Genomic DNA, 25,885 nt, shown 5'->3' on the forward strand with positions numbered 1-25,885 from the left:
AACGTCCCTTTAGTTGTAGCGGCCATTTGAAATGAACAAAAAACTGTAGCAACACGGGTGTTTTGATAACACGTTTTTCCATGACTCTCTATGCTTGGTGGCACTTCATCACCAACCCGCCTATTTACACCTGTCAAATAGTCTGCGAGATCTGTGTATGTGGCGCATGCAGCTAATATTTACTTTGTTGTGAAATTTCACGCTGGATGGCAATTAATGGACTCTTCTACTTGGTGCTGTTTTGCCCGACATCTCTTTCCTCAGTCCCGACATTCAGCGTCTGCATCGGCATGCCAATTTGCCTTCTTGGAGAAAACAAACTGCTATCGAACCTGCCACCAAGTAAAACGTTACAATTCTCCGTGCAGTCAAAAGCGATTCCCCCTCTACGATTTTGTGTGGATGGGCGCAGCGATCCCAGAGGGAAAATAACTGTAAAGCGTTGACTGGTTTCATTTCAGGAAGGATACTGCATAGCTTTCAAAAAAGGTCTTGGACTCGGCCTCCTGGGATCTCTGCCAACCTGTCAAAATGGATTCACTGTTTGAACTAACTCAACAGTTGCAAAGTTGAAAGGATAGCATGGAGCAAAAGGGGCAGCTTGTGGTGGGGGTGGGTTGTCCTTGCTTCACAAACTTCAGAGTGAGCTTTTTGTTGTGTCAGAGCTCGAGGATTAATGATAAAATGAGAGCCAAATCAGAGATGGCATTTGCTATGCAACATTTATTTTATTTTTTTTTCGAGGGGGTGACAACCACTCATCACCCTCAGAATCTCCCTCCTCAATTAAAGTGTTATTACTTTAGTTATTTGAATGCAACAAGCATTTGTATGTTGAAAAAAAAAAAGGTAATTTAAACACCTAGCAATATTTTCTTTGGATTTAAGGAAGAGTGTGGGTTGGCAGGCTTAGTTAGCACTATTCATCAGGCTAAGCGCTCGTGGTTCTTATCAGGATTAAGGCGTGACAGCTTGAGTGCAACGAGCTGGATTCCAACCGTTTATTCCGTTAACGTCAAGGCGATGGGAGCGAAATGAAAGCAGCCACAGATGAATTCCTTCATATTGTTCCCGTCTTAAGATCCATTTTTGACATGATGCTGTGTCCATAAACAGTTAGGTCACACCTGACTTTAACCTTGACCTTGACTGAAATTGGGTTGCGACAGTCCAATCAGACAACGGTAAACACTTACTACTGCCGTCCTGTGTCCTACAAGTCTTTTTTATGCATATATTTCGCTAAATTACAACTGAAATTCAACATGTTACATCTTACATTCCAATGCAGGTTACATTGCTGGCATCTGAACAGAACTCCTTTGGAAACTGAGGAGTACCTGTATTGCGAGTCGAATTCCGCGCTCCAAATTCAGATGAATTCAACTATTCTAAGAAGCATTCTGACGCTAAAAGACAAGCATTCCATTGACACCATTCCGCTTTTAATAATAACCATTACTCCAAAGCAATCCAAGAAATACATTTATAAAGAAGGAAGATTAAAGGCTTAGGAACATGGACAGAAAAGCAATGATGCAGAAATGCTGTTGCCGGTACATCAAAGTGCTTATTAAGAATCTCCACGTTGCTCTGAAATCGGAAGCATTAAGCCGAAGCCTCGAGCAACAGCGACTGGTTTGTGACGCGACTCAATGATGTGACGGTGTCTTTGGTTGCAGTCTCCGGGAAATGACGCTAACGAGGGACGGTTGTCTCATTTATGCAAATATTTATCCTTTCTCACGCCTCTGTCAGTCTGTCGGGTGGCTTTTCTGGTGGGAGGCGCCAAGGTGGCAATCGAGGTGCAAGGAGGGAGGACTTTGGAAGTTGCAAATGGAGAAATGACACAAGCCCCTATTTGCCAGAGCACATTTACTTACGGAAACACAGCGACATATCGTCTTTTGTGTGCATGCTCGTCACTTAACGGACGCTTTCTGTTCACGTGAGAAGTCACATTTGTGTGCCATAGATGGACAAATTTTTCGTGCATCCCAAAGGTTTTTCACAAAACGAGATGTTTTAATGATCAGTTCGCAACGCTTAGTTAAAAAAATAAATAAATACAAAGTGTTAAGTGACAATAAGCATTTGTAATGTAATCCAAAAAATATTTGATTTGTATCTGATGTAGAATGCAATCCGTTGCATTTGAATAAATACATAAAAAAAATAAAAAAATAAAAAAAATATATATATATACATATATATATATAATTTCTTTGGTAAGTAACTAATTACTTTTAGAACACAGCAAGTGAGATACTGACTCAATTACTTTATGGAATTAGTCATTTATAACTCATTACTTTTTTGAAATAACATGCCCAACACTGCTGAAGACCCAAGGCATACATGGTGTTTCTTTTTTACAATAGCAACATTGCTGACTACCGGCCTGGCATGCATATTGCAGGTCCCTGTGTTCTTTAGGACAATGCTGTGATCTCCATGTAAAACAAACCAAAAAAAAGTGCTGCATTTTAATTACAAAATGAGGTTTGTCATGTTGAAAACGCACACACGTATCCTAATTTGAAATGATTGTGCCGTCTTGACTTCATTCAAAATTCCTGCACGCATGTGCAAGCATTTTCTTTTATTACATTTTAATCTCATGGGGAGTCTGTCAGAATTAAGTTCAGTCGTATACTGCTCATCAATCTCTGTTGACTGTTTTTTTTTTCTTTCAACCATTAATTGCTGTTTTTGTATTCCTTTCAAGTCACAGTTTTTTTAAGACAAAACAGATGCACCATTGCCTTTTTCTCCTTGCAATGCAGGCAGGGACAATACAAAAAACAAACAAAAAACTTTAGTTGCTGTTTTTAGAGTCTATAGCAAGAATTCAAATATGTGTATAAACTACAATTCAAAAGTTTGGAGTCACATATGTGTTATTTTTTTGCTCAACAAAAAAAAAACCCTTGTTGTGGTGCGACTTGCCTTTACGACGAGCGGTAGGCACGTGAAATGTCTACCACACTATATTCATAACAGTGGCTATTCGTCACTTTTATATTTTAGATATATTGCTGTTAAGTTAATGTAGAGCCATATACGAACAGCACGTTACCAGCCCTGAATTAACATTCGGGTGTTTTATGCCAATGACTTTATTGGTCTTAAAGAGGAAGTCTGCGTATTTTTGTCTTTTCAGAAGAGCAAATGGTTAAAAGTGACTGAATTTTACTTCCTTACTATATATGACACAACACGCTCTCGCCGTCCCTTGATCACGACGAGGGGATCCCAGAGAGAGGTTTAATTGTTCCAAAAAATGTCTGAAACGAGCTACGCTTAATGGCTCAGCAGCAACGTCAGCCAAAAATGGATTTATCTGGAGTTGCTCTGGAGCCATTTAGGGACTTTGTCTTTTCTGAAAGGAGCTTTCTAATTTCTTGAATAGCTGCAGGCTATTGGCATAATTGTGCCTGTGGAGATGTTTGTGTTCAAGTGCATTATTTCTGTCTCTGAGTTGAAGTGACTTAATAAAAAAAAAAAGTGTCTATTTATTTTTTGTCTGACCAGGTTTTCCAATTTCAACATGAGGCGTTTGCGCTAACCAGTTTCCCTTTCCTGTGTTTTAATCTGCATTTCAGAGCACGATAAGCACCGCTTATGCAAAAGCACTGAATACATGAATCTTCACTTCAAAGTCAAATGGTTCCATAATGAGTATGTGCGCGAGTTGCCAGCCTTCAAGGGGGTTCCGCCAGAGTATTCCCTGTAAGTAACGTGCACTTTTTTTTCCCCCGTAAATGTAAACACACTTGAATGGACATACTCTCAAAATGCGCGACGTGTGAAACAATGTCTTCATCGTGATCTATTTGGTGCAAAATAGCCTAATGGAATTCCTTTTCAAACCATGCCAAGATTTTTGCATCTGTTAATTAAGAGACCACTTTAAGGCACCACAGAAAATTAAGTATCCGTTCAATATACGCTTTAATGCATTTCCATGATGATGGACGGGAGGGGAAAGTCAAACAAATACTTTGTCACACCTGATTTATCAGCACAGTTGGACAACTGAAGCAGACGCAACATTGTCTGAAAGTTAATATTGACGGAGGAGGGTGGTGGGGGGGACGCATCAATTCAATTGCAAGGCACTGTTCAATGCAACACACAAAAAGGAGCATGAGACACATGAGGAGATTTCTGAGTAACCCTGGTGGACTTCTTTGCTCAGTAGCAGAAAAAAAGAGATAATGACGGGAATTTAGCACCACTGTTGATATACTTTTTTGGGGGGGGTTACTTTCTTTCTTTTTTTTAACATTTGGTTGATACAATATTCAGGTCATTGCTTCAGCGTACAATATTTAAGTCATTAGTCAGTCCAATCTTATAAAAAAAAAATAAAAATAGTTTGTCCACAATATCTTCACATCTTCATATAGGATCTTTTGACCATTTTTCTCCCTGATGAATACTAAAGATGTCACATGGATAGCGATACTAATAAAAGACACTTTTGTTTTAGTGGAGAAATGCACCAATGTAACTTATTGAAGCATGCCGTCTATTGCGGTCAAAGCCGTTATTTGAGAAAATATTGTAATATTGTTGTAAAATGAATCCAACTTCAAATAAAACCTTGTTGAGTTTAATGACTTCCTCACCTGACTTACCCCCTACAAAAAAAAAAAAAAACAGCTTACATTATTTCCCTGTTTCAGGTGGTTTGAGCCGTTTGTCATTCAGTGGCTTGACGAGAATGAAGACGTGGCCATGGATTTCCTCAATGGCGCTCTGGAGCGGGACAAGAAAGACGGCGTGAGTAAAAGATTAAAAAGAAGAAAAAAAAAATTGTTTCTCCTCATAGTCGTCAATCTGTTCTTTGCTTTCCTGAAATGGGCCAAGGACAGCCCTGCTAAGAAGAATTGAGCTACTCCAGGAGGAGAGAGTCTCTCAGATAAAAAGGAATTTCACACAGACAAGAGGCGCTCTTTGCCTCGGGTTGCGCACAAGACAAGAATATGAATGGGACTGAATAAAACAAAAACAAAGCGTGCTTTCCAGGATAAATAAAAAAGGAGCCGACGCTGTATTAGTGAATGAGAACAAGGAATACATAGATTTACGTTGTGGCAGCCTTAGTTATTTTTTTTACACTAAACTAAAATAACTTTTTTTTGTTGTCTTCCAAAGCTTGCAAAAATTCCAGCGCACTACCATTGTGCCATTCATCAGTGCAAAATTAATTAAAAGTGGCATTTAAAATGAGCAAATTGAGCATTCAATATATTTTCTGTATGCATGTTTAATTGATATTTCTTTCCATTTTTTTTAGATATATATATATTTTTTTAATCAGAGCATAATTTCACATTTTCCAAATGGCACTTTAATTAAAATTCATGGTGGGGCGGTGTGACTCAGTGGTAGATGTGTGTTCGATCGACAATGTAGAAGTATCCTTGAGCAAGATACTGAACTCCTGGACCATTTAGAGTTCCAACTGACATTACATTATATAATGCAATTAGCACATTTTTTTGTCTCCACAGTTCCAGCAGACGTCCGAGCACGCCCTCTTCTCCTGCTCGGTGGTGGACGTGTTCACGCAGCTGAACCAAAGTTTTGAGATCATCAAGAAGCTCGAGTGTCCGAACCCTCAGGCTCTGGCTCACTTCATGTGCCGCTTTGCAAAGGTCCGGCGTTTGTGTCACAACTATTTTTCTCAGTTACAAATGTGTTCCTGTGCCCTCAGAAATCCGACGGCATGTACAAAACGTTTCAATATTGTGTAGATGGAACATTTTTACATTCTTAACAACCAGACGTCTGAACATGAGTTCACCACTCCTTATATTAAAATGTAAACAGATGCCAAAGCTCACCTTCGCTCCGCAAGCCCCTCGCGCACAGCCCATTTTTGGAGTGAAACGTTAATGTACGATAATATGATACTGATGTATTACATTGACTGAAGCTTTTTATTTTCTTAATGCGCCCAAATGCGTTGGAGAAAATCACAGCCGAATTCACGTAACCATGAGCCAGTCAAGTCATTTTGTTATCAAATGCAGCCCAAAAAGAGCAGATACTCAGACGACACGGCCAGTTTCATGTGTCGCCATTGAGATGCGGCAATAAAATAATCGGAATAATCGTTCAATCATCCTGCGAGATTTGTGGTGGCGTCATGCACAACAGTTCATGCTTTGAAATACAGTAAATGTTGCAAAAAAAAACAAAAAACACCAGGTTTTCTTCAAACAAACAACACACTGAACCCTACAATGTTGATGTTATTCATCCCAAATGACGTGTTAGTGACAGTAACTTTAGAGGTTGCGCTATAATAAAAAGTAGAAAAAAAAACTCCTTATTACTGTAGCGTGCTTTGCTATCGTTTTTCCTCTTTTTTTTCCACCAGTAATAACTGACAGTATTGATCTTTCATGCTATAAGGCCACACCACTTGTATTTGTTCCCTCAATAAATTCCCCTGATTCATTTACAGCAAACGCACAGAATTGTCATTAAAACGCTGACTCTCTCCCTCCAAACCTTCCCCTCCTCTCTCCCTCCCTGCCTTCATACAGACTATCAATAAGGTCCTTCTGCAGTATGCCGCAATCATATCCAAAGACTTCCCTTTGTATTTGAACAAGGAGAACGTGGTAAGTGCATTCTATTGTATGCAAATACGTGACAAGGAGTTGTTGTTTTTTTTTTTGTTGTCTTCCAAGATAAATATTTAAAGTCTATCCCGTAGATGCTCTAACAGCAAATGGAAGCGTTCTCGGTTGACTCGAGCACTGTGAGCCGTAATGCACTTTGAAGCGTAATTACTCATCTCACGGCCCAAATTTGTTGCAATTTCTGCTCTCCGTGTTGGATGTTTAATGGGACAGATAACCAAAAACTCAACTCGGGGTCCCTCCGAGCACCTAAATTACCCCCAGCGGTCTTACAGTGACGGTGAAATATGAAGCAAAGGATTCTAAGAGTAAGCAACGCACATATTTTGTTCTGTTGAGACTCAGGAGAAAGCAGTTATTCTGCTTGATAAATGGATGGCAACGAAAAAGAAAAACAACAAAACAGTTAAAAGCCATTTGAGTGACGCAGAGGCAGTAATGCATCAAATGCAATGCAATCACTCTAATGATGTTTGTTTTCTGTGCATTGTGACACAGAGCTGATAAATGCAGAGGCGCAATTAGATGACTCAAAGATATGCTCCCAAGTATTGTCGCAGTGCAATGATAAATGTCATAAGCATCAAAAGAAAGGCTGCATAAACACCCGCACACGGAGAGAATCAGTCAAGCTGTCATGAGCACAGTGTGCGGAGTATTTAGAGATGTTATTTATAGAGTAGCCACTTACTTGATGTACTTTTTCAACCAGATGCTATAATATGAACGCTTAATGTTGAAACGTATGCTTCAATGCGGTCATCTGTGTGGGTGCGTGAGGGAAGACGTTGGAAGAGTAACACACTTGGTTAAGAAAATTTGACTTTTGTCGCCATGCGGGACAATCACCAGTACCCATCTGGCACTGTGATGTCATGTTCGGTCAACAACAAGAACAATACAATACAACTTTATTTAGATTCACAACAGCTGGAGCTGTAACAAAGCGCTTTCCATTTGGTGCAATGAAACAGCCGAACAGCGAAAATCTCATGTTGAGTCGAAAGCTAAAGAGTAAAAATGTGTCTTCAAACGAGTTTTAAAAGTGAACAGAGAGGGGGCTTGCCTAACATTTAATGGGAGCTCATTCCTTAGGGAAGGACCGGCAAAAGAAAAGGCGCAAGCTCCTCTGTGGCTGTGCTTAGTCCTCCGCACCTCCAGTCGCATCTGGTCCACAGACCTGTGGAGGGTAGGTGCGTAGGGGTGGAGGAGCTCAGAGAGGTACGCTGGGGTGAGGCCATTTAAAGATTTCTGGGAGCCAGTGAAGAGAGATTGGGGTTATGAGCGCCCTCATCCGAGCTGCAGTTAAAAGACGAGCAGCAGCATTTTGGAGCAACTGGAGACTCTTTGGGGAGGACTGGCTGACTACTATTACAGTAATCTCGCCTAGATGGAACAAAGGCATGGATTGCTGTTTCTACAGGCTGCTGAGAAAGAAAGCGCTTCACTTTAGCCAGCTGCCAAAGATGAAAGAAGCTGGATTGAACAACAGCACTGATTTGACGATACAATTTAAAATCACTGTCCAGTTTAAAACCCAAGTTCGAGACTGTTGGTTTACGATACAATGCCAGGGGGCCAAGGTCAACAGGGTTGAAAGGCAAAATGGAACCCCCATGAGATAAATAAAAAGGGGTACATTTTCTGCTTAATTCATATTCCACAAACGCAATATTAATCCGAACGTGGGGCCGAACAGAACATATCGTAAATCCAATTTTGGACCTTCCCCTTTTGTTCAATCAATTTCACAGCCGAGTCTGTAAATAAGTAGTTCATTTCCACCTTTCATCCGTCACTATGATGATGAGCTTCCTTCCTGTGTTAGTGGACAGCTCCATTGCCTTTGTTCCCACTTGAATCGCACGATATACATTTGCCATTCGAACCAAAGAAAGAGAAATGCAAAGGAGGAGTTGTTACCGTATGTGCAAGTGTGTTCTCCCTGTCTGCTTCTCGTGGTTTGAAAGGCAGCGATCATACTCATGTGTGGTCTCGCACAATCTCAGCACTATCCATTACATCTGCGCTCCTTTTTAGAAGCACTGGCTCTGAATTTCCGACTATTTGCGGCAGATAATGCACATCGCGTTGGCCTGACTAAAAACCGAGACGAGTTACTGGCAGGCCAGCGTAAAAAGTGTTGTGATTAATGTTCGTCATCTGTTCAATTTGTCAGGGAGCCGAAAAATCGATAATGTCCGGCGCGGGCTTTCCTCTCCCTGTAGTATAATGTTCCCCCGTTGACTGACAATGTTGTGCTGACGCCTCGCATCTTTTCTATAGATAATGTGTCAGGAAATCCAAACTGATGGATGTTTGCCATTCCTGTGAATTTTCCCCCTCTCTTCTTTTGTTGACATACTTGCAGTGTGTTTTCCATTTTATGAGCGAGTCAAACCTCACATGCCGCTTCTGTCATTTATTTTATGGCGAGACGTGAACATTGAATATGCATTGTTTGTTTCCGACCCCTTTTGACAGCCCTGCATTCTTCTCAACAACATTCAGCAGCTCCGAGTCCAGTTGGAGAAGATGTTCGAGTCAATGGGAGGCAAACAGGTCTGTTTCTTTTTGCCTTTTTAGCCCCTTGATACAAAAATATAAGGACAAGACGCAGTGGTTGGTTGTCATATCCTCGATGCTTTGTAGGCATTCGCGGACAATTGAACAGACTTGCTATCAGTCAGCAATGACGGCTTAAACTCCACATCCTCACACACATCCTCATCCAAAGAAACAAGCGCAAGGTCCTGATTATGTAAATGATCATTTCGGGTGACATTTATTGGAAGTGAAAATGCATTGACCCTGACGGTGTTGTGCTGTTATCCTTCCCTCAGTTTCCTGTGGACCAGACTTGTCGACTAATCTGCCTTGTCAGTTTGTTAATATCGTATTTCCGACTCTTATCTTCACAAACTCAAACCTTCAACCTGCCCACCCAGCCCCTTCTCGCTTATCCCACTTGTGACTATGGCAAGCATGCCAAAGCTTGCTTTCTTCTTCTTGCTTCTGTGTCATTGTGGTCAATGTGCAGCGTTTTCAACATAACAGACGCTGATGAAAGTGTGCACTGCGGGAACTACATATCAGATGTTGGATGGGGGTGGGGGGGAGACCTTGGGACGGGTCTGCAGCATTTTCGAAAGGCAAAGCTACTGTAAAGCATGATGGGCATACAGCGAGATCACTTCTACAAGTTTTACTTAGAACCGCCTTATAGTCTAATTTTGTCTTGTCATTTTGCTGATATTGAATTTCCCAGTTGGAAAGACCCTTGGGACAGGTGAGCCCTGTGTGATGGACCCCGGATATAGGTGAGGCCTAGGATTAGCAATGTGTCAAGATTTCCCAATAGGATAGTCGGTCAAAATGCAATGTTTGGCTGGAATGGCCACTTCAACCCGAGTACAACGCACCGAGAATTTGGAAAATCGGGGGGATTGGTCCGAAGGCATTGAACTTTATGTGTGATTGAGCGAAAAAAAAAAAAAAAGTAAAAAAAAATACATAAAAGTAAAAGAATATCTCTTCATTATTCCAACACAATACAAAAGCACTGAGTCTAATTGGCCAAGCTGAATTTGATTTTGAACTGTGAAGATGATCATTTAAAGGTTAGCGTGACTAAAATGTTTGTCAAAAAGGATGGTCAATTTTTTTTTTTCAAAAGGAAAAAAACGAAATTAAGCTATTCAAACTTGGGCACCATTCAAGCACAAGAGCGCGCCTCTGGAATGGGCAGCAATTTCTGACTCCAACCCTGAGCCAACCTGCGGCGAAGCACACCTTTGTTATTCATCTCCAAAGTCGCGGCTTTTTTGTTATTGCCGTCGTCAGTGTAGAGGTTTTTCCACCCAGGGAACGTGAGGGCGCTCCTCAGAGTTGTGTGGCAAATTGCTGTCAGAAGTGGGATGAGAAAGAGTAAGGCCTTCCATGACAGAGAGAAACCTTTGAAGCAGGTTGCGGCATTGGCATGCATGAAATGGAGCACCTGTTTGGGATATAAACCTGCAGACAGGAATGCTTTTGTTGCGGTACTTTACTTAGTTCTCTTCATTTCCCATGTGCTGTTTAATCCGCCATGCCCAGTTGCTAATCCCCCAATTTCAACAGTTCTCTTAATTCGAGTTGACATCTGGGTTTCGAAAGGGTGTCAGAAGCAGGATGCCCACTTTGAAGGACCCTTACGATAGGTAACCCCCACCCCACCGCCCGGTTGTGTGACAGATGACTCATAATTGGTCGGACACATTTAGCATGGGCCGGCCTCCGAGAGCGGGAGCTAGCGTGACGACGCATGCAGCATGCAGGTTTTTTAATTCAAGCCACTTGGAATTTCAAAGTTCACTTTTTTGTATGTGCATAAACGGGTCAAGTCTTTAAATGTGCCGCCCCGGGAGATGCTGCCCCTGTGCTTTCGTCTACACTCGAGTGCATGTTTCTCTGTAAATATCTAACACCTTGTCTCGCCCTGCGTTTTGTCTCCTATGGCCATCCCCCCGTCCCGGATACCCCCTTCTTCCCATTATCCCCCCTTCCCCTCTTCCCAATTCCCTTTATGTGCTCTCTCTCTCCAGGAGGAGGGGGTTGTGTCCTTCTGTAAGGTGTGTGTAATAGGACCCGCCAACAGCCTTTTCCCGCCATTTACCAAATGATGTGAAAAAGCACGAATGCACCCCCGAACATCCCGTCCTTTCCCGCCACTACTCATGCGCTTTTTTCACTCCACCACACCCCTCTAGTATGAATCCCTTGCAGCAGCATGTGCCACGGAGCATACGAAATCTGAATTGCCCATCACCCCTTAGGATAGGCTGCTCGAGCACACCATCACCGGCGCTGTAGGGATAGTGGCTCAAAAAAACAAAAAAAAAAAACATGCGATCCCAGCTTTTTATTTTTAGCTTGCTTCCTTCCCCCCGCTCCTTGCTGCCAGTCTTTTCACCATGGCAAATTAAGAAACCTGTCATAGCTTGTTGAGCACCCCCTCCCTCTCACACAACCCCTCTGAGTTGGACTGGTTGTGGTTTAGCTCAAGTCATCCAGGCTGCAACCACAAACGTTCAGCTTACGCTTTCAAGAGCATGACGAACATCCGCACAACTTTATGTTCTTAGCGAAGGTGCAGCGAGCAGATGGTGACCTGGTTCTCTTCAGGCCATTTTCTGCACATGTATTGATGACTCCTGAAGCCTTCGTTGTTTCGCTCGACATCCGGGTGTATCTTTTTGCAGCTTTGACTTTTTTTTTAAGAGTTTTGCATTAGGGTTTTCCTCTGTAAAGATGTTGTTCTCGGTTTGCAATTAACTTCCAAAGTAATTATCAACGGCATTACTGCACTACTAGCAATAAACATAAACAACAACCGCATTTATTGAAACAAAACTGACATCCACAAATTGTTCTCAGACTTGATTGTTCCCCATTTTAGAAGGTTGTGTCTTGTTTTAGAGTTCTATCAACCCCTCATCTACTCGTTAACTGCATTCAGAATGGCTCCTCACGAGCAAGTGTTGAAACAGCCCAATGAAAGCAAAGTTTGGCTTCTGTTGATAGGCTCCAAGCCAGACAAGAGTTTATTCAGCCGGGAGGTGACCGCCACAAACTGATAGCTCAAATTCAAAGCTTCTTTGGAATAAATTGACTTGACTAGGATGAGAGAGAAAAATCACGTTTAAAGGATCCATACAAGGCTACTTTGTGGTTACAGAGCCTCTTCGGTCCTAACATCCTTGAGATTCTCCTAATCGACCTCTCCCATGCAGCTAAAAACAATTCAAGGAAACGACAGTATTTAAACCACTTCAGAACGTTTCTCTTTTCATCAAAACGATCTGAGACCTGACATTTTACAGGATCAAGGCTTACTATTCTACCTCGAAAAAAAAGAATATCTGTGGAAAAGAACAAGCTGCAGAGAGATGACCCGCGGATGATATGGAAAGGTCTGTGACTGCCTCTCACAAGACGGCATTACGGGCAAGACTGTAACCTTTGACCGCCGTGTCAATGATCATTTGAAGTCAGTATTGAATTTTCAGCTCGCAGGGAATGACAGTGGCCTTGGGTATCAAACAAAGAGCTTGTATTTTCCTCACTCATATTGCCATTAAAGTGAGAGTTCTCAGGAAAAGGAAGAAAAAAAAAACAATTCCAGAGACTGCCGGACAACAGATTGGAGGTCAGGCAAAAACATTCGCCAGGCCATTGAGAATGATGCTTCCCCTCTGCTATCATTTAAACAGAGCCTTCACTTTACTGTAAAATTGGGGGGGGGGATCCCACATTGGGGCAGTTTTCTCTGTGACCAAATATAATATATACAATATATATAAAATATGGTATGCCTCAACGTATTGTGCTGAACTGACAGCCGTATGAACGCGTCCATAAGTGAGCACCCAAACACATAAATCTATGGTGATCATGTGCAGTGAGAGAGAGAGAGCGAGAGTGGCATGTCCGTGAAGCAAGTCGACCAAATAATTTTTGGCGACATGCGTTCGTACAGCACAACTAAAAACCTTTTTGTTTCTTAGAGGACAGATGAGGACAATAAGCAGTCATGTACTCACTTACTTGCACACTAAATGAATAAGTGTCATAATATACACCGCCAATATTTGGTATACCAAATATTTTTCTCATTAAAAGTATTTTTATTGGTATATCGCAAGGATGAAGCTGTATCAATGTCTTGATCTATATGAAATAAAACGTCATATCAAGACGAACGATAATGATCGTCATTGGGTTTAGGAGTTTCCTCAAATAGTTGCCATTGCTTCAATACACACTGCACCCTAATTAGTAGCAATAATAAAATAATTTTTTTAAAATGACCTTGAGTAGATGCCACTTTAAAAAAAAAAGTGCCAAAAGAAGGCTGTGTCCCTCATTGCCACAACAAACACCATTTGTGAAGTTTAAAAAGGAGCTACTGTATGCAATGCCACCTTACCCTTACAAGATATCGCAATAAAAGATGAAGATTGAATTGAGTACCTTCTGTATAAAGATGGTACCATATACTGCATGTAAAATTAGATTCTTGAGAGAAGCTCCTGGAAAAAGCTTTCCAAGTTCAGGACCAACATCTGCTACTCGTGACCGTCAGCATCAAATGTGTGACTGGGAGGCTAACGGGCATGAAATCAGAAATGGAGAACGATAACATCTGACAAATGTAAAATATGTTATTTAATCCTAAGAGTGCATTTAATGATCTGGTTTCTGTTTATCTTCCTCATCGTCCCGTTCGGGGCCATCGTCTTGTTCCTCCGCAGTCACCACCATCTATTGAAAATGGCTGCTTCGCTCGGTCTTTGCATTTTCAATTAAAAAGTAAGAGAACTTCTATTTAGGCCAAGATCAAAAGTACAACATTGAGAAAAAATAGGCCACAGGTCTAAGTTTGATTTCAGTATTATCAATGTGTTTTGATGAGGCGTGAATTCTAAATTTGCCTTCCAAACTGCGACGCTAAACCAGTTACTTCAAGCCTTGCTATAGTGCCCCCCATGTTTTGTTTTTGACAATATTGCACTAATCTCGCACCATGGACTTTAACACAGTGAAGATATCATACCGTGAGATTATTCGTGGCCTAAAACATATAAAGGGGGTAAAAAAAAAATTTAAAATACTGTCTGTGTGGGTGTGGGTGTACTTAAACAAAGTGGACCTCACAATTGGCAAAGACGAGTAGGGGTGTGTGTGTGTGTGTGTATGTATACATGCAGTCTCTCAATATTGCACATTTTCTCCTATTGGGGTGTGTTTGGAGCGTACTCCTCACACTATACAGGGGTTAACAACTGTTAATATAGTAACCGCTAACGTAGTAAAAACTAACATTACTATTATTGCTGCAAGCCGCTATAAAGGGGCCTCGCAGCCCTGGCAACGTTGGGGCCTCCAACTTTTGCTGAGCTTGTTGACACATACAACCAGGGCTGCGCCGCTAATAAATTGGAAGGGTGTTATTGAGCCATTTTTCCTCTAATAAATCACACAATAACCGAATGAAATATCAATGCTGCTGCCAGCCCTGATGTTGTTGCAAAGGTTCATGAGTTTTCGTACAAGTTTATACCTTCCAAAACAATGGTTTCTTGGCTAAAAGAAAATGCACAGGCCAAAACGCTCATCGGACCACACATGAGGTACGTATATCTGGGTAACCACTGGCAGAAAAACAAAAAAATAAAACAAGTATTTATTTTAGCCAGTAGTTGGTACTACCAATAGAGTAAAGTAAATAAATAAATAAATAAAAGTTTTGTTCAGCTATTGTGCAAAATTATGAAGATCTGTTACAGCTGCTTTTGTAGTCAAGGTGACTTGTGAAGTAAATGCAAAATGGCCTTCCTTTCGTTTTTAGCATATTGGATTTCTAATCACGCAATTCATCCCATTCAAATTCTATTCAGTCATGTGGCCTGTTTCTTCATTTTATATTATTGATTTGACTTTTAAATTGATTGATTTTTTTTTTTTCATTGGATAAAAAAATAACGACTTACGTTTGATCGGCAATTGAAAATGGAAAGAATGAATGATAAACGGACTAATGTAAAAATCCATACACTTTGCAGTCCACTTTCCCTTGATACCTGACTTTCTCTCAGCTGTGGCTACAGTACAGCACGCACTAGTGCACGCACGTTGCCCATGTGGTCGCCTTCTAGCTGGCTGCTTCTACTCCGCTGACGCCATTTCTTACGGCCGCGCTCGGCTCTGAGCCATCCATTTGTATTCAGAGCGATGCTCGGCACAGATGGCAAATAGAACGAGCGGAAGGGCCCCACCTCCCCCCCGTCGCTACGCCTTACACCCCCCCCCCCCCCATTCCAGCCCAGGCATCCTGCAGAGTTGTAAGGCGTTGTGGCAGCTCTGTGGAGTGCAACCATGCAGTAACTGTCCGTCTTCTTCCTCTACCGCGACAGCTGGATGCTGAGGCCAGTGATCTGCTCAAGGAGCTGCAGAACAAACTAAACACCGTGTTGGATGAGCTCAGCGGTGTCTTAGGCTCCAGGTGAATATCAGCGCAACCCATGTACAAACGTCTCAATCAGACTAATTACACCGCTAATCTGCTTTGCATCTCATCGACGCACTCGCCATTTAGCACCGAATGCACTTGTCCTAAATATTTCAGGAATAGAAAAAAAAAGTTTCCCTGTTGCATTTTTACAGCCAGCATTTGTGAGTTAACAACTCCTGAATGTTGCTTTATGGCCTTATGTTCACCAAGCCATACTGTTGAGTTCACTTGGTTCATTAAGTCCTGATCTGGCTTGGGATTCTACTTCAGGGTAGATGGACGGATACTTTAACTAAACACACAAGCCACTTTCAATCAGTTATACTTTGAGAGAGGGAGCCTATTTTTTCTTGACACTATCCATTTTCTTCTGGCTCTTAATCATGGGCTGGGGCCTAATCAAAGGTCAAGAAGCAGGGTGCATCCTGAAAATGTTCCAGCAGGACATATGCAGACCATTCCCACTCACATTCACGTTTCTGGACTACTTTAAAGTAGAGATAGACTGATTATCGGGCTATTATCGGCGATGATATTTAGCATTTTGACAAATATCGGAATCGGCCTCTGTAAAATCGGATGGCAGATAAATAAATTTACTGTAAAAACGTGTGAACTTCATGGAATTTTCAATTCACTTTATAAGAGATGCTGCTGACCCCGGGAACTCGTTGCACCTTTTGTTTTGGTTGACATTTTAAGCAAAGATAAGTTAAATTGCAACAGTTCTGTTATTTCGAAATTTGAAAAAACGTGTCACTATAAAAGCTATTTACTGTAGAAAACTACAGGGAACCAGTGTAATATAAATCAACATTAAGCATATGTCCACTATATAATTTTTCAGATTTGCATAAAGATGTTTAGAGTTTTTTTTTCTTTTTTAAAACTATTTATTTATATTTTGCCTTTTACTGAACATTAATATTGCCTCCAAATATTGGTTATCGGCCTCCTTGAGTACTAATAATTGGTATCAGCCCTGAAAAAAAAAAAAAAAAAAAAAAAAAAAGGTCTACCTCTAATTTGGAGTCTTCAATTTTGCTGACAAATACGCATCTTGTAATGTGGGAAGAAGTCAGGGAGCACATGCAAACGAACAGCGGAGCTACGATTCAAACCCCGACCCTCGGAACTGTGAGACAACACTATGTGCTGAACTCCATCATGCTGCACCCTGCGGCCTCTGCCTGATATCAATTGCACAGTTGAGATAGCGAGGAAGCCCGTTACTGAAAAACAGACCAGCTGCCATTCAAACAATGCCCCGGGTGCTTGCGTTTTCTACAAAACGATGTTCCTTTCTGAACCAAAATGTCAGATGTACTACATGCGTTGTTTCTATTCCTCAGTTTCAAACCGGTGATCGAGGACTGTGTGAAGCAGATGAATCAGGAGCTGGTCCAGATGAAAGGTTCGGCCAAGGGAAGTAACGCTGCTATGGATGCAGAGACTGTCCTGAGACCTCTTATGGACCTTCTCGATAAAAAGTGAGTAACATCTTAAGTGGTCTGTTTTTATTTGCTGGGCCGTGTCCAAAGCTATTTATGTATATGCTGCGAGCGGCTAAACACGGACGGCGGGCCACAGATGGCCCACGGACCACACTCTGAACAACCCTGATGAATACAGTACAGTACAGTGCGGTGGTTATTAGTCGTTCAACTTGCTCACTGCAGAGACATGAATACCGATGCTATACTTCTTAATAACATCCTATTCAAGTCAGTGTGAGGGATGAAAAAAAATAAATAAATAAATAACGCGGTAATCTGTGAAAGACAAGCCATTCCTGAAACAGCCACAGAGATTAGAAAATGGTTCAGCTGAGGTTTAGAAATCCCTCTCAGCCATTGTCAAAGCATCAACGAGGTCGATGGAATTTTACGGGGGGAATCCTCTTTATGATATGGAAATGCAAATCCTTACTCCCATCTGCACAATATACAGCCACACACACAAAAAAAGGGGGTACAGTAGGAGTTCATTTCTGTCTCTCAACGTAGTGTTATTTGAATTCAGTGATACGTTTTAGGATTACTGTGCTTTATATTTTAGGGCAATAGGATCGAGCCACGCAATGAATAGCCAAAAACTACACTGAAATGACGACCCACCTCCTAAAATGTTCAATTGAATGCATCACGAGTTACATGCTCCTGTCAAACGTAAGCAATGTTGCGTGTGAAACTGCAACTAGGCGTCTTTCAGGAACTAATCCTCTGTTATTCACTGAAAAAAACGTTCATCGCCACTGTTTTTATGCTCAAGCCTCAGCCACGTCTCAAATATTATTCCTTGGTCACCATCTGCTGGTGCAAAGCACCAATGTTGAACTGAGGGCAAGAGCCTCATGTGGTCAAACAAAAAGCGCTTGGCCGGTTGCCACCATCTTGTAGCACCACGAGGCAATTGCAAACCTTTTTGTGTGGAGGTCAACGTCAGTAGCAGGTAAATTGGATTACGTCGACAATAATGATATGCGCTTAGCTGCTTGCCCAAAATGCTAATGCTTCATTGTTAGGCCTTGTTTCTACCCGTGGTGCTAACAAGCTCAGTTGCAATGCTTGTGTGGGCCCTTTTGCTTTTAGCAAAGAGCAAATAGAGAGCTCCGCATTGTCACGGGAACCGTATTGCTCCTTAAATGTTATCAATTCGGCGGCGCAAACTGTCTATGTTAGTGTCCATTGTCTGCAAGTCAAGTGTCAAAGGTAGTTTTCAAGCGACAGCCAAAGTCAGTGTACCCTTCAAGATATATTTTTGCCAGTCTAACAGTCAACTTGGAATCCTTCCACTCCACCCGCTTTGACTGATTGTTCTGTCACGGAGATATTAAGCAGCGGTTTCTTGGCTCGGACCAAATTGATCCATCGAGCATTGTGTGGCGGCGATGGCAAGCGGCCAACTGACTGCAAGGCCCTTTTAACTCTATGTTCTTGTTTGCCGTTATTGCACTCCACACCCTTTTCTTACCCATGTTGACTTGTAAAAGGAATTTTTATGCTAATAAAGTGAATTGTGAATAATTTGCAAGGGGTGGGGGGGGGATTATCAATCCCTCCCATCCCCCGTAGGGAATGAGACTGAATGTCAGCCTGAAATTGGAAAATAGCGTAACGAGTTGACTATTTACTTGCATACAAGGCTTAATAAGCACTCGACTAATCCTATTTATGAAGGCGTCTTGTTAAGATGTGTTTAAAACTCATGCTTCATTTTTTATTTTTTATTTTTTACCTCCTGTTTGCAGTTTGATGTTATTCGCCAAGATTTGTGAGAAGACAGTGCTGAAACGTGTTCTGAAAGAGCTTTGGAAGATCGTGTTGAACACCATCGAGAGGACCATCGTTTTGCCGCCGTTGAGCGACCAGAGCGTGAGTTTTTTTTTGTTTGTTTTTTTTTCTTTACAGAAAAGCAACATTCAGACTGATTTTTTTGTGGGGGATATTTCTATTCATCATTTGGTGTTTCAGAGCCATGAGTTTGCAAACTTTGTTATAGTTTATCACCATTAAGTTATTTGTGGCTTTGTGCCCTTTCTGTAATGCTTCAAGATGCCACTAGATGGCGGCAAATACCTATCGAATTAGGAATTTGTCTTTCGTTAGGCAAAGTAATACATCCACACAGAGACATAATGTCGAGAGATGCTACAGGTGTTAGTGGAGGCTTGCTCTTTCCACCATGTGCATCTACATAGGGTGTTTTTTTATGGTTAATGTAAGATTATTATGAAACTATTTCTGAAGTATATTTTGTGGTATTTACGTTTTACTATATTTATATATTTGAAAACGATTAATAGACGCAAATATTTTTATTCATCTATGTATCTTGTTAACTGTCAACAACTGTGCCGCTCTCCGTTGACTTAATTGCCATGCAGGGAGAAATATATTCTTCGGAATCTAAATTGTAAATTATCTTTGAGGAGTATACTTCATCCCCTTCTCCTTTCAATAATGGGAGAGTAGTGCAGATCATTCGCCAGTTTGGATATGGTTAAGACTAGGGATTTAAAGAAAATTGCTATAATACTATGCATCGATGTAAATAATAAAAGTATGTTGACCAGAGCAAAATAGAAAAAAAAAATGCATATACACAATGCCTTGTCTGCAACGTACACAAGCATTAGCGGTAATCCGGGTCATCCGTGATGCAGAACAGAAGCATTGTATTGTAGGTAGTGTAATTTCATGGCGAAACCGCGTTCGCGTTGGGTACATACTGCATTTTGTATGCGGAGATTATATTATACATACTAGAGAAGACGAAAACAATTCTATTAAGGTGGATAAAAAAATAAAAATTAATGAATTCTAGTTTTTATTTTAGTTTTCTTGAGGACAGTACATTTCCCTAAATGTATTAATATGCTTTCATTCCCATCTACATTAAAAAAATGGATTGATGTCCAAGTCAAGTAAAGTATCTTTCGAAGTATTTATTTTAGTATTTATAGGTAGTTTCACAGAATTAGTGCAAGATAGTGTGTATTTTTTGGTACATTTTATTTTACATACTTAAATGACTCTTTTTCTATTTACAGCATTTAATGTAATAAAGAATCCTGAATGGCCATGCGTTGTGGCCACCACGCTTGCATGTTAGCTTTTTATGGCATAATTGAAGGATTTTTTTTTTTATTTTGTCTTCCAGCAGCAAGGAGCTCAGATGATCTTCAATGCGGCAAAGGACTTGGGACAATTGTCCAAATTGAAGGTAATCTAATTTTTTTTGTACTGTAGTTTTGCTTCCTAAAATGTTCTGGTGACTCAGATTACACCGGGATTATGATTGGGTAGTATGTGACTGCCACTGTAGATATACATTTCAAATGCACTCGTCTGTTCATTTAAATTGAATGATTATGACGAATGTTCCAATCTTATGAGCCATGGTACACTATATTCATGCACCATATGGGCAAACATCTCCACCAGGTCCTTCCATTTCCACTTTTCCGGCATAACTCGCTAGTGTGTGACGTGGGACCTGTAAAACAAATCTTTAAAACATTGTTCAAACCAGTCCTGAGAGGCAGAAATCTGACGTGGTTACAACTGCTGGATCACAAATAAACATTTACTGGAAGATATGAACCAATATTCGAGTATTTACAAAGGGAACGGAAGCAGGATCGTTGTAGATGATGATCATTGTCATTATTTCATCGTCCGGGGAACTCATTTTATAAAAAAAACACATCAGGTAGGCCTTTTTACTGCGACTTACACTAGTTCTCAGTCAGCTGTAGAATAGATTTAAAAATGATGCTACTTGTTTATGAATCACTGAATGGCTAGGGTTGTGAACAAAAATTCTGACTTAAAAGAAAAGTCCGAATGAAAATTTTCAGATTTGAGTGAGAATGAATGATAGCACGCGTTCATGCGTGCTCAAGTCGCAGCAGCGCTTGAATGGCAAAGCGTGTGACGTATGCGGGGGTGCGAAACGTCGTATGAAGCGCACTCTTCAAGAGCCACACTGGAAGTATGTAGCCAGCTAAACAGGCTGAATGGGAAAATTCCCAACAGGTGTTTAATCCTCGAATGACCTGATTCAATTAGAATGAGTGTTGACACAGTCCTTGTCAGCATACTTTTCAGCTTCTTGTTTAGAGAACAGCAAATAGTGCAAAATGGACTAAAATATTGAACATTGGGAGATGTGCATTGAAAGGGAAGGTCAAACTTTAGTTTAATCCTGAAAATTCACCCAAGAACCAAATATCCCAAATTGTAACTTTTGGAGAGTAGTGTATTTTGGTTTATCTAGATTGTGGCCACAATTAAAACAACCCCGCCTCCCTTATGTCTGGGGCTTTCTAAAGGCCTCTACACACAATCCAACTATCGCGTCAGCCTCATTTCAAAGGGAAATATGACCTCAATTTCTGAACGTTTCAAGTTACAAATGGGCTCACGGAACCAATTAAATAACTTGAGGTTGTGCGTGTAAAGGCCTCTACACACCAATCCGATGTCGGCCACCGTGGCCAACTGTTGCGTTGGTCTAGAATTCAGCACGACGGACCGGAAAATGACCGAAGCGCACACGGCAAAAGTCGCCGGACCTTCTGCGCATGCGTGAGAAGTAGTAGCCCTCCATGCCAACAGGGGGCGATAGTCAACCAAGCCTTTGACGGTCCAATAACGGCAGTCTTTTGTGAATGAGAGTGATTCATTTGTCTTCGCGCTCTTCTGTCCAGTCAGCTATGTTCATGGAGGAAATGTGAAAATGACTCCAACTTGACAACGGTGTGCACTACACCAAACAGACGCCGTGTACAGACTTTCCGACAGACGATGGGGGATTGGTGTGTAGAAGCCTTAAAATGTCTTGTGTTAGCCGTTTTTTTACCATTATTGCAGAAGCTATGCTTTTTAAATGCTCATTTAAAAGTCCACTGAGCCTAAAATAAAACAAAACATAACAGCCTTACACAAATCATGCGGTCCAATTAATATATTAGATCACATTTTTTTTTCTCTCTGTCCTCAAGGATTTTTGATGCCGCAGCGCAACTTTGAGTGCATGTATAATGCGCTTCACGCTTGTATTCACCCCGCGCACAGAAAGATTATGCAACGGCAACGAAGGAATGCTAGCTGCCAACATCTGTTAAAACCAAAACATGTGATCGCCACTGCAGCACCTCAGCATCACCCGACCTCGTCATTTCTATTTACTGATGCAACACCAGGACGAATCATGCCTCAGGGTCCGACAACTTTTACTTCAATTTAGCACCGTGATGGGCCGATAGCTCAAGTATTTAACCTGCTAGTGACGCGACAGATGCACGTACGCCCAATTGACGCTTTTGCCTTTGCATTCCTTGGAGTCGGCGTTTGTGAGACTCTGCCATCCTTCGAGGCAACGACATCTGGAGACGAGCGCACAGATGGGCGTGTGTCTGTATCTTTCCTCGAGCGTTGAAGTCGTTTATTACCCTCTTGTTAATGCTGGTCATGAGTCATAATCATCTCGTACGAGGGATTTTCGGAACGTGCACAAGTCTGCTTTATAGGAGCAAATGGTTGCCAGAGGTGTTTATTTTATTACTCCACTGTAATAGGCGGATGGAATTGTCTATTTATTTGTACAAATGTGGTTTTGGATTCATAATTAGTCATTGTGATAATAATAATAATAAATAATATTTCACAACGATGGCCGTATATTACATCCATCCATCCGATCCCAGCTGTCTTCAGGCAGTAGGCGGGGTACACCCTGAACTGAAAAGAGCAGACAACCAAGGCATACAGGGCGGAAGGACTCACGTCTCAGTCTCAAATGAAATTCTAAAGTCCAACGTCTCCACACAACAAGGTTTCCAATACTATGCAGGGAACTGGCATTTTACTATGATTCATGGTATAACGCTGTCTGTGCTAAATGGCGTGTACTTAACGTACATAGGACTTTATCTAAGCCTCCCATCATGATGATGGCTTGCATAGCGGTGGCGCTTGTTGCGCCTTGTCAGCTCGCTCCCATTCACTTGAATGTACCCGGCGCCGTACGTATTGTACACTGCTTGCACACGTTTTGGTGACAGAGACTATTTTAGCAGCAAGATGCTATACATATGAAATTACCAAAATTGTTCTGTGTTGTTGTAAAACATGTTTACTTGATATGCAGTATTTAAATAGCTCGGCGGGGGCCAAGTCATGCTGAGGTAAAACTCAGAAATGTCCGCGCGTGGTGTTTACGAAGCCAACCTCCCTGAAATGAGCCAAACATCGCACAATTGTGGTTCCGCAATGCTTAAGAGATTCTCCCGAAAATAAATTGAAGCCATTTATAAGTCAGGTTCTGAAAAATAGAAGCGTTGGCTCCCATGTTGTAAAATCACCTTTTATATTGTGCATTCAACTATTTTTGTTTACTACAAAAGGTTGTTGCTGTTTTGCTTAGCAAAGGAGTTCACATGCTCCACTTTTCAATGTCAATATGTGAGTATGGAGTCTCTGAATCTAAATCTTTTCAGCTCATGCCCTTTTGCTTGTCTTGATGCGAAAAAGGATGCAAATATTTGACTGTGTTCGGTCATTGTTTTAATTTTTTTTGGGGTGGTTGGGGGTTACCTTATCTTGTATGTTGAACAGAGTCAATAAGAATGAAACGGGCGCGATTTGGCACTTGGCTTGCATTTTAGCCGAGATGTTGATTAAAGTCCTCGCGGTCTCACACTGGCTCGTGGAAATCAATTTAAAGCCGTCTCTGATTAAATGCATATGCAAAAGAAAGCGAGGCGAGGCTTTCGTGTTTCCACTGCAGGTTCTAATTTTAGGCACGGGATGAGCATTTTCTCTGCACTGCACCATAAATGTCAGCAGAGGTGCGTTAACAGCTTTGTAAAAGCCAATTAGGATCCACATTAGAAGTTGAGCGATCAGAAAGTATCCTGATATATATTTTTGGGGGTTTACTCGGCAGGTGATTAAAATACATTTCTCTATCCTGGCATGCTATGGCGACATTCTTGTTCAGATTCAAGTGTGCACTTGCGATGCACGCAGCAGCGGTTCAGTTCAACAAGCAATTAATGCCCAATGTTAATGTTTTGCGTCCCTCCGCAGGAGCATGTCATCCGTGAGGAAGCCAGGAGTTTGACTCCACGTCAGTGTGCGGCCATGGACCTCGTGCTTCCCACCATCAAGGTGCTGACCCAACAGACATGAATTGATGGCTTGCTTGAAGCTCTTTTTTGCTCCCGGACTCCTCGTACAGCCATAAAATGTCATTTACCCGTAAGGTGCTATGGTTGATAACACATCTAAAGGATTTCTTTTTTTTGTTTTGTTTTTCTTTGGTAATGCAACCACAGAAGGAGACCGGTGCTGATGAAGAGGAAAAATGTGATAATCATATATTAGGATTTAGATAAAGCGTATTGATTAGGGATGGGCAATAATTTAATATCAATGTGTAATATGATCGACACCTGCTCAATATTAATAGAAATTGCACTCAATATAATATTGATTAAGAAAAGTAATAATGATAATCAGAACACAACCCCCTGACCTGCCAAGAGGAAATTTGGAAACACAAACGCATGTTTTCCTAACAGACATTTTTTAATGGGATTTTTTTTCTTTTGATATATATATTTAGAAAAATAAATAAAAGTACAGAACATACATTGCAATTCGCCCAGTCCTACTAACTTTAAATTGATTCGGGAATTTAAATTTTTCAGATTTGTTGTAACCTCTTGTAAATTAAAACACTTGCTCGTTTCAGGTTTACAGCCACATTCGCGTTTTATAATTTGACAAAAAAGGGGCTAGTTTCTTCAGACAGTCTAGTGTTGTTGTTCTATTGCTTTGGGATTTTAGAAGAGTAGGTAAATACAATTTTTTTTGTTTTTTTGTATAAAATTGTCCATAGAATTCTGATCTGGAGGTTGTCATGACAACGACAAAGATGCAGCTCATCTTATTTGTGGCTTTACAGCGACGACAGAGTTATATACTATTGAGTGCACCTGCTGTGTCCAATCTAGTTGAGTGTTGTGTTTATGCTTGTTCAGATCCACCACCAATGAGGATGCATTGGAGACTTAATAGCAGTGTACATCTTTTGCGTCTTTTATGTTTCCTGATGGCCCATAAATCTCCAGCAAAGCAAGGCATGCAGTGTGGCCGATACGACTGTTGGGAAAGCAACGGCTTGACAACCGAGATGCTGTGTTGTTTTGCAACACATTTTGGAGTCAGGTGGGGTTGGGGTGCAGCGCTGCAAAGAAAACGGATTGATTGCAAGGACTTCCAGGCGACTACCCCGTGGTTTGGATCAATCATGTTGCCGGGATTGTTGTCATCAAGAACAGTCAGTTAGCGTTGCTGTTGGGGAGTTGTGCCACCACATCGATCCAACGCGCCTCCTCTTTGTAACTATCTCTTATCATTTGGAAAAAAAAAAAAAAAAGAAGATAAATGACAGGATGCGTCGAGATAAAATGTTATGTCCTGGACTTTCTGTTCGCAGGAATTTAATCACACTGAACGTCCAACCTGCACATGCTAATGGACAGATAAATGGATAAATGTGTCCATGCGTGATAGGGAGGCAAGCTCTGCAGATATATTTCCTATAACGTAGATTCGCCCCCATCTGAACTCCGACCTGTATGGAATGATAGCACAGA

At 41.3% G+C, this 25,885-nt stretch overlaps 1 protein-coding gene across 4 annotated transcripts in view; it reads left to right on the top strand.

Annotated features, from left to right (window-relative positions):
* The window catches only part of unc13c (unc-13 homolog C (C. elegans)), a 133,437-nt gene that overhangs the window by 97,981 nt on the left and 9,571 nt on the right, over nt 1–25,885 (top strand). For 2 of the 4 annotated variants that reach the window (XM_088295581.1, XM_088295585.1), the window contains 11 exons: nt 3,606–3,732; nt 4,692–4,788; nt 5,523–5,666; nt 6,564–6,641; nt 9,147–9,224; nt 11,246–11,272; nt 15,617–15,705; nt 17,067–17,204; nt 18,965–19,088; nt 20,377–20,439; nt 24,312–24,392. In XM_088295581.1, coding sequence (XP_088151707.1) covers nt 3,606–3,732; nt 4,692–4,788; nt 5,523–5,666; nt 6,564–6,641; nt 9,147–9,224; nt 11,246–11,272; nt 15,617–15,705; nt 17,067–17,204; nt 18,965–19,088; nt 20,377–20,439; nt 24,312–24,392 — 1,046 coding nt within the window. The remainder of the gene's footprint in view (nt 1–3,605; nt 3,733–4,691; nt 4,789–5,522; nt 5,667–6,563; nt 6,642–9,146; nt 9,225–11,245; nt 11,273–15,616; nt 15,706–17,066; nt 17,205–18,964; nt 19,089–20,376; nt 20,440–24,311; nt 24,393–25,885) is intronic. The other 2 variants (XM_088295582.1, XM_088295583.1) reach the window with 2 other exon arrangements.

This window comes from Idiotropiscis lumnitzeri, chromosome 5 (assembly GCF_059441095.1).
Source record: "Idiotropiscis lumnitzeri isolate Australia: NSW breed Sydney's pygmy pipehorse chromosome 5, RoL_Ilum_1.0, whole genome shotgun sequence".
Lineage (NCBI taxonomy): Eukaryota > Metazoa > Chordata > Actinopteri > Syngnathiformes > Syngnathidae > Idiotropiscis > Idiotropiscis lumnitzeri.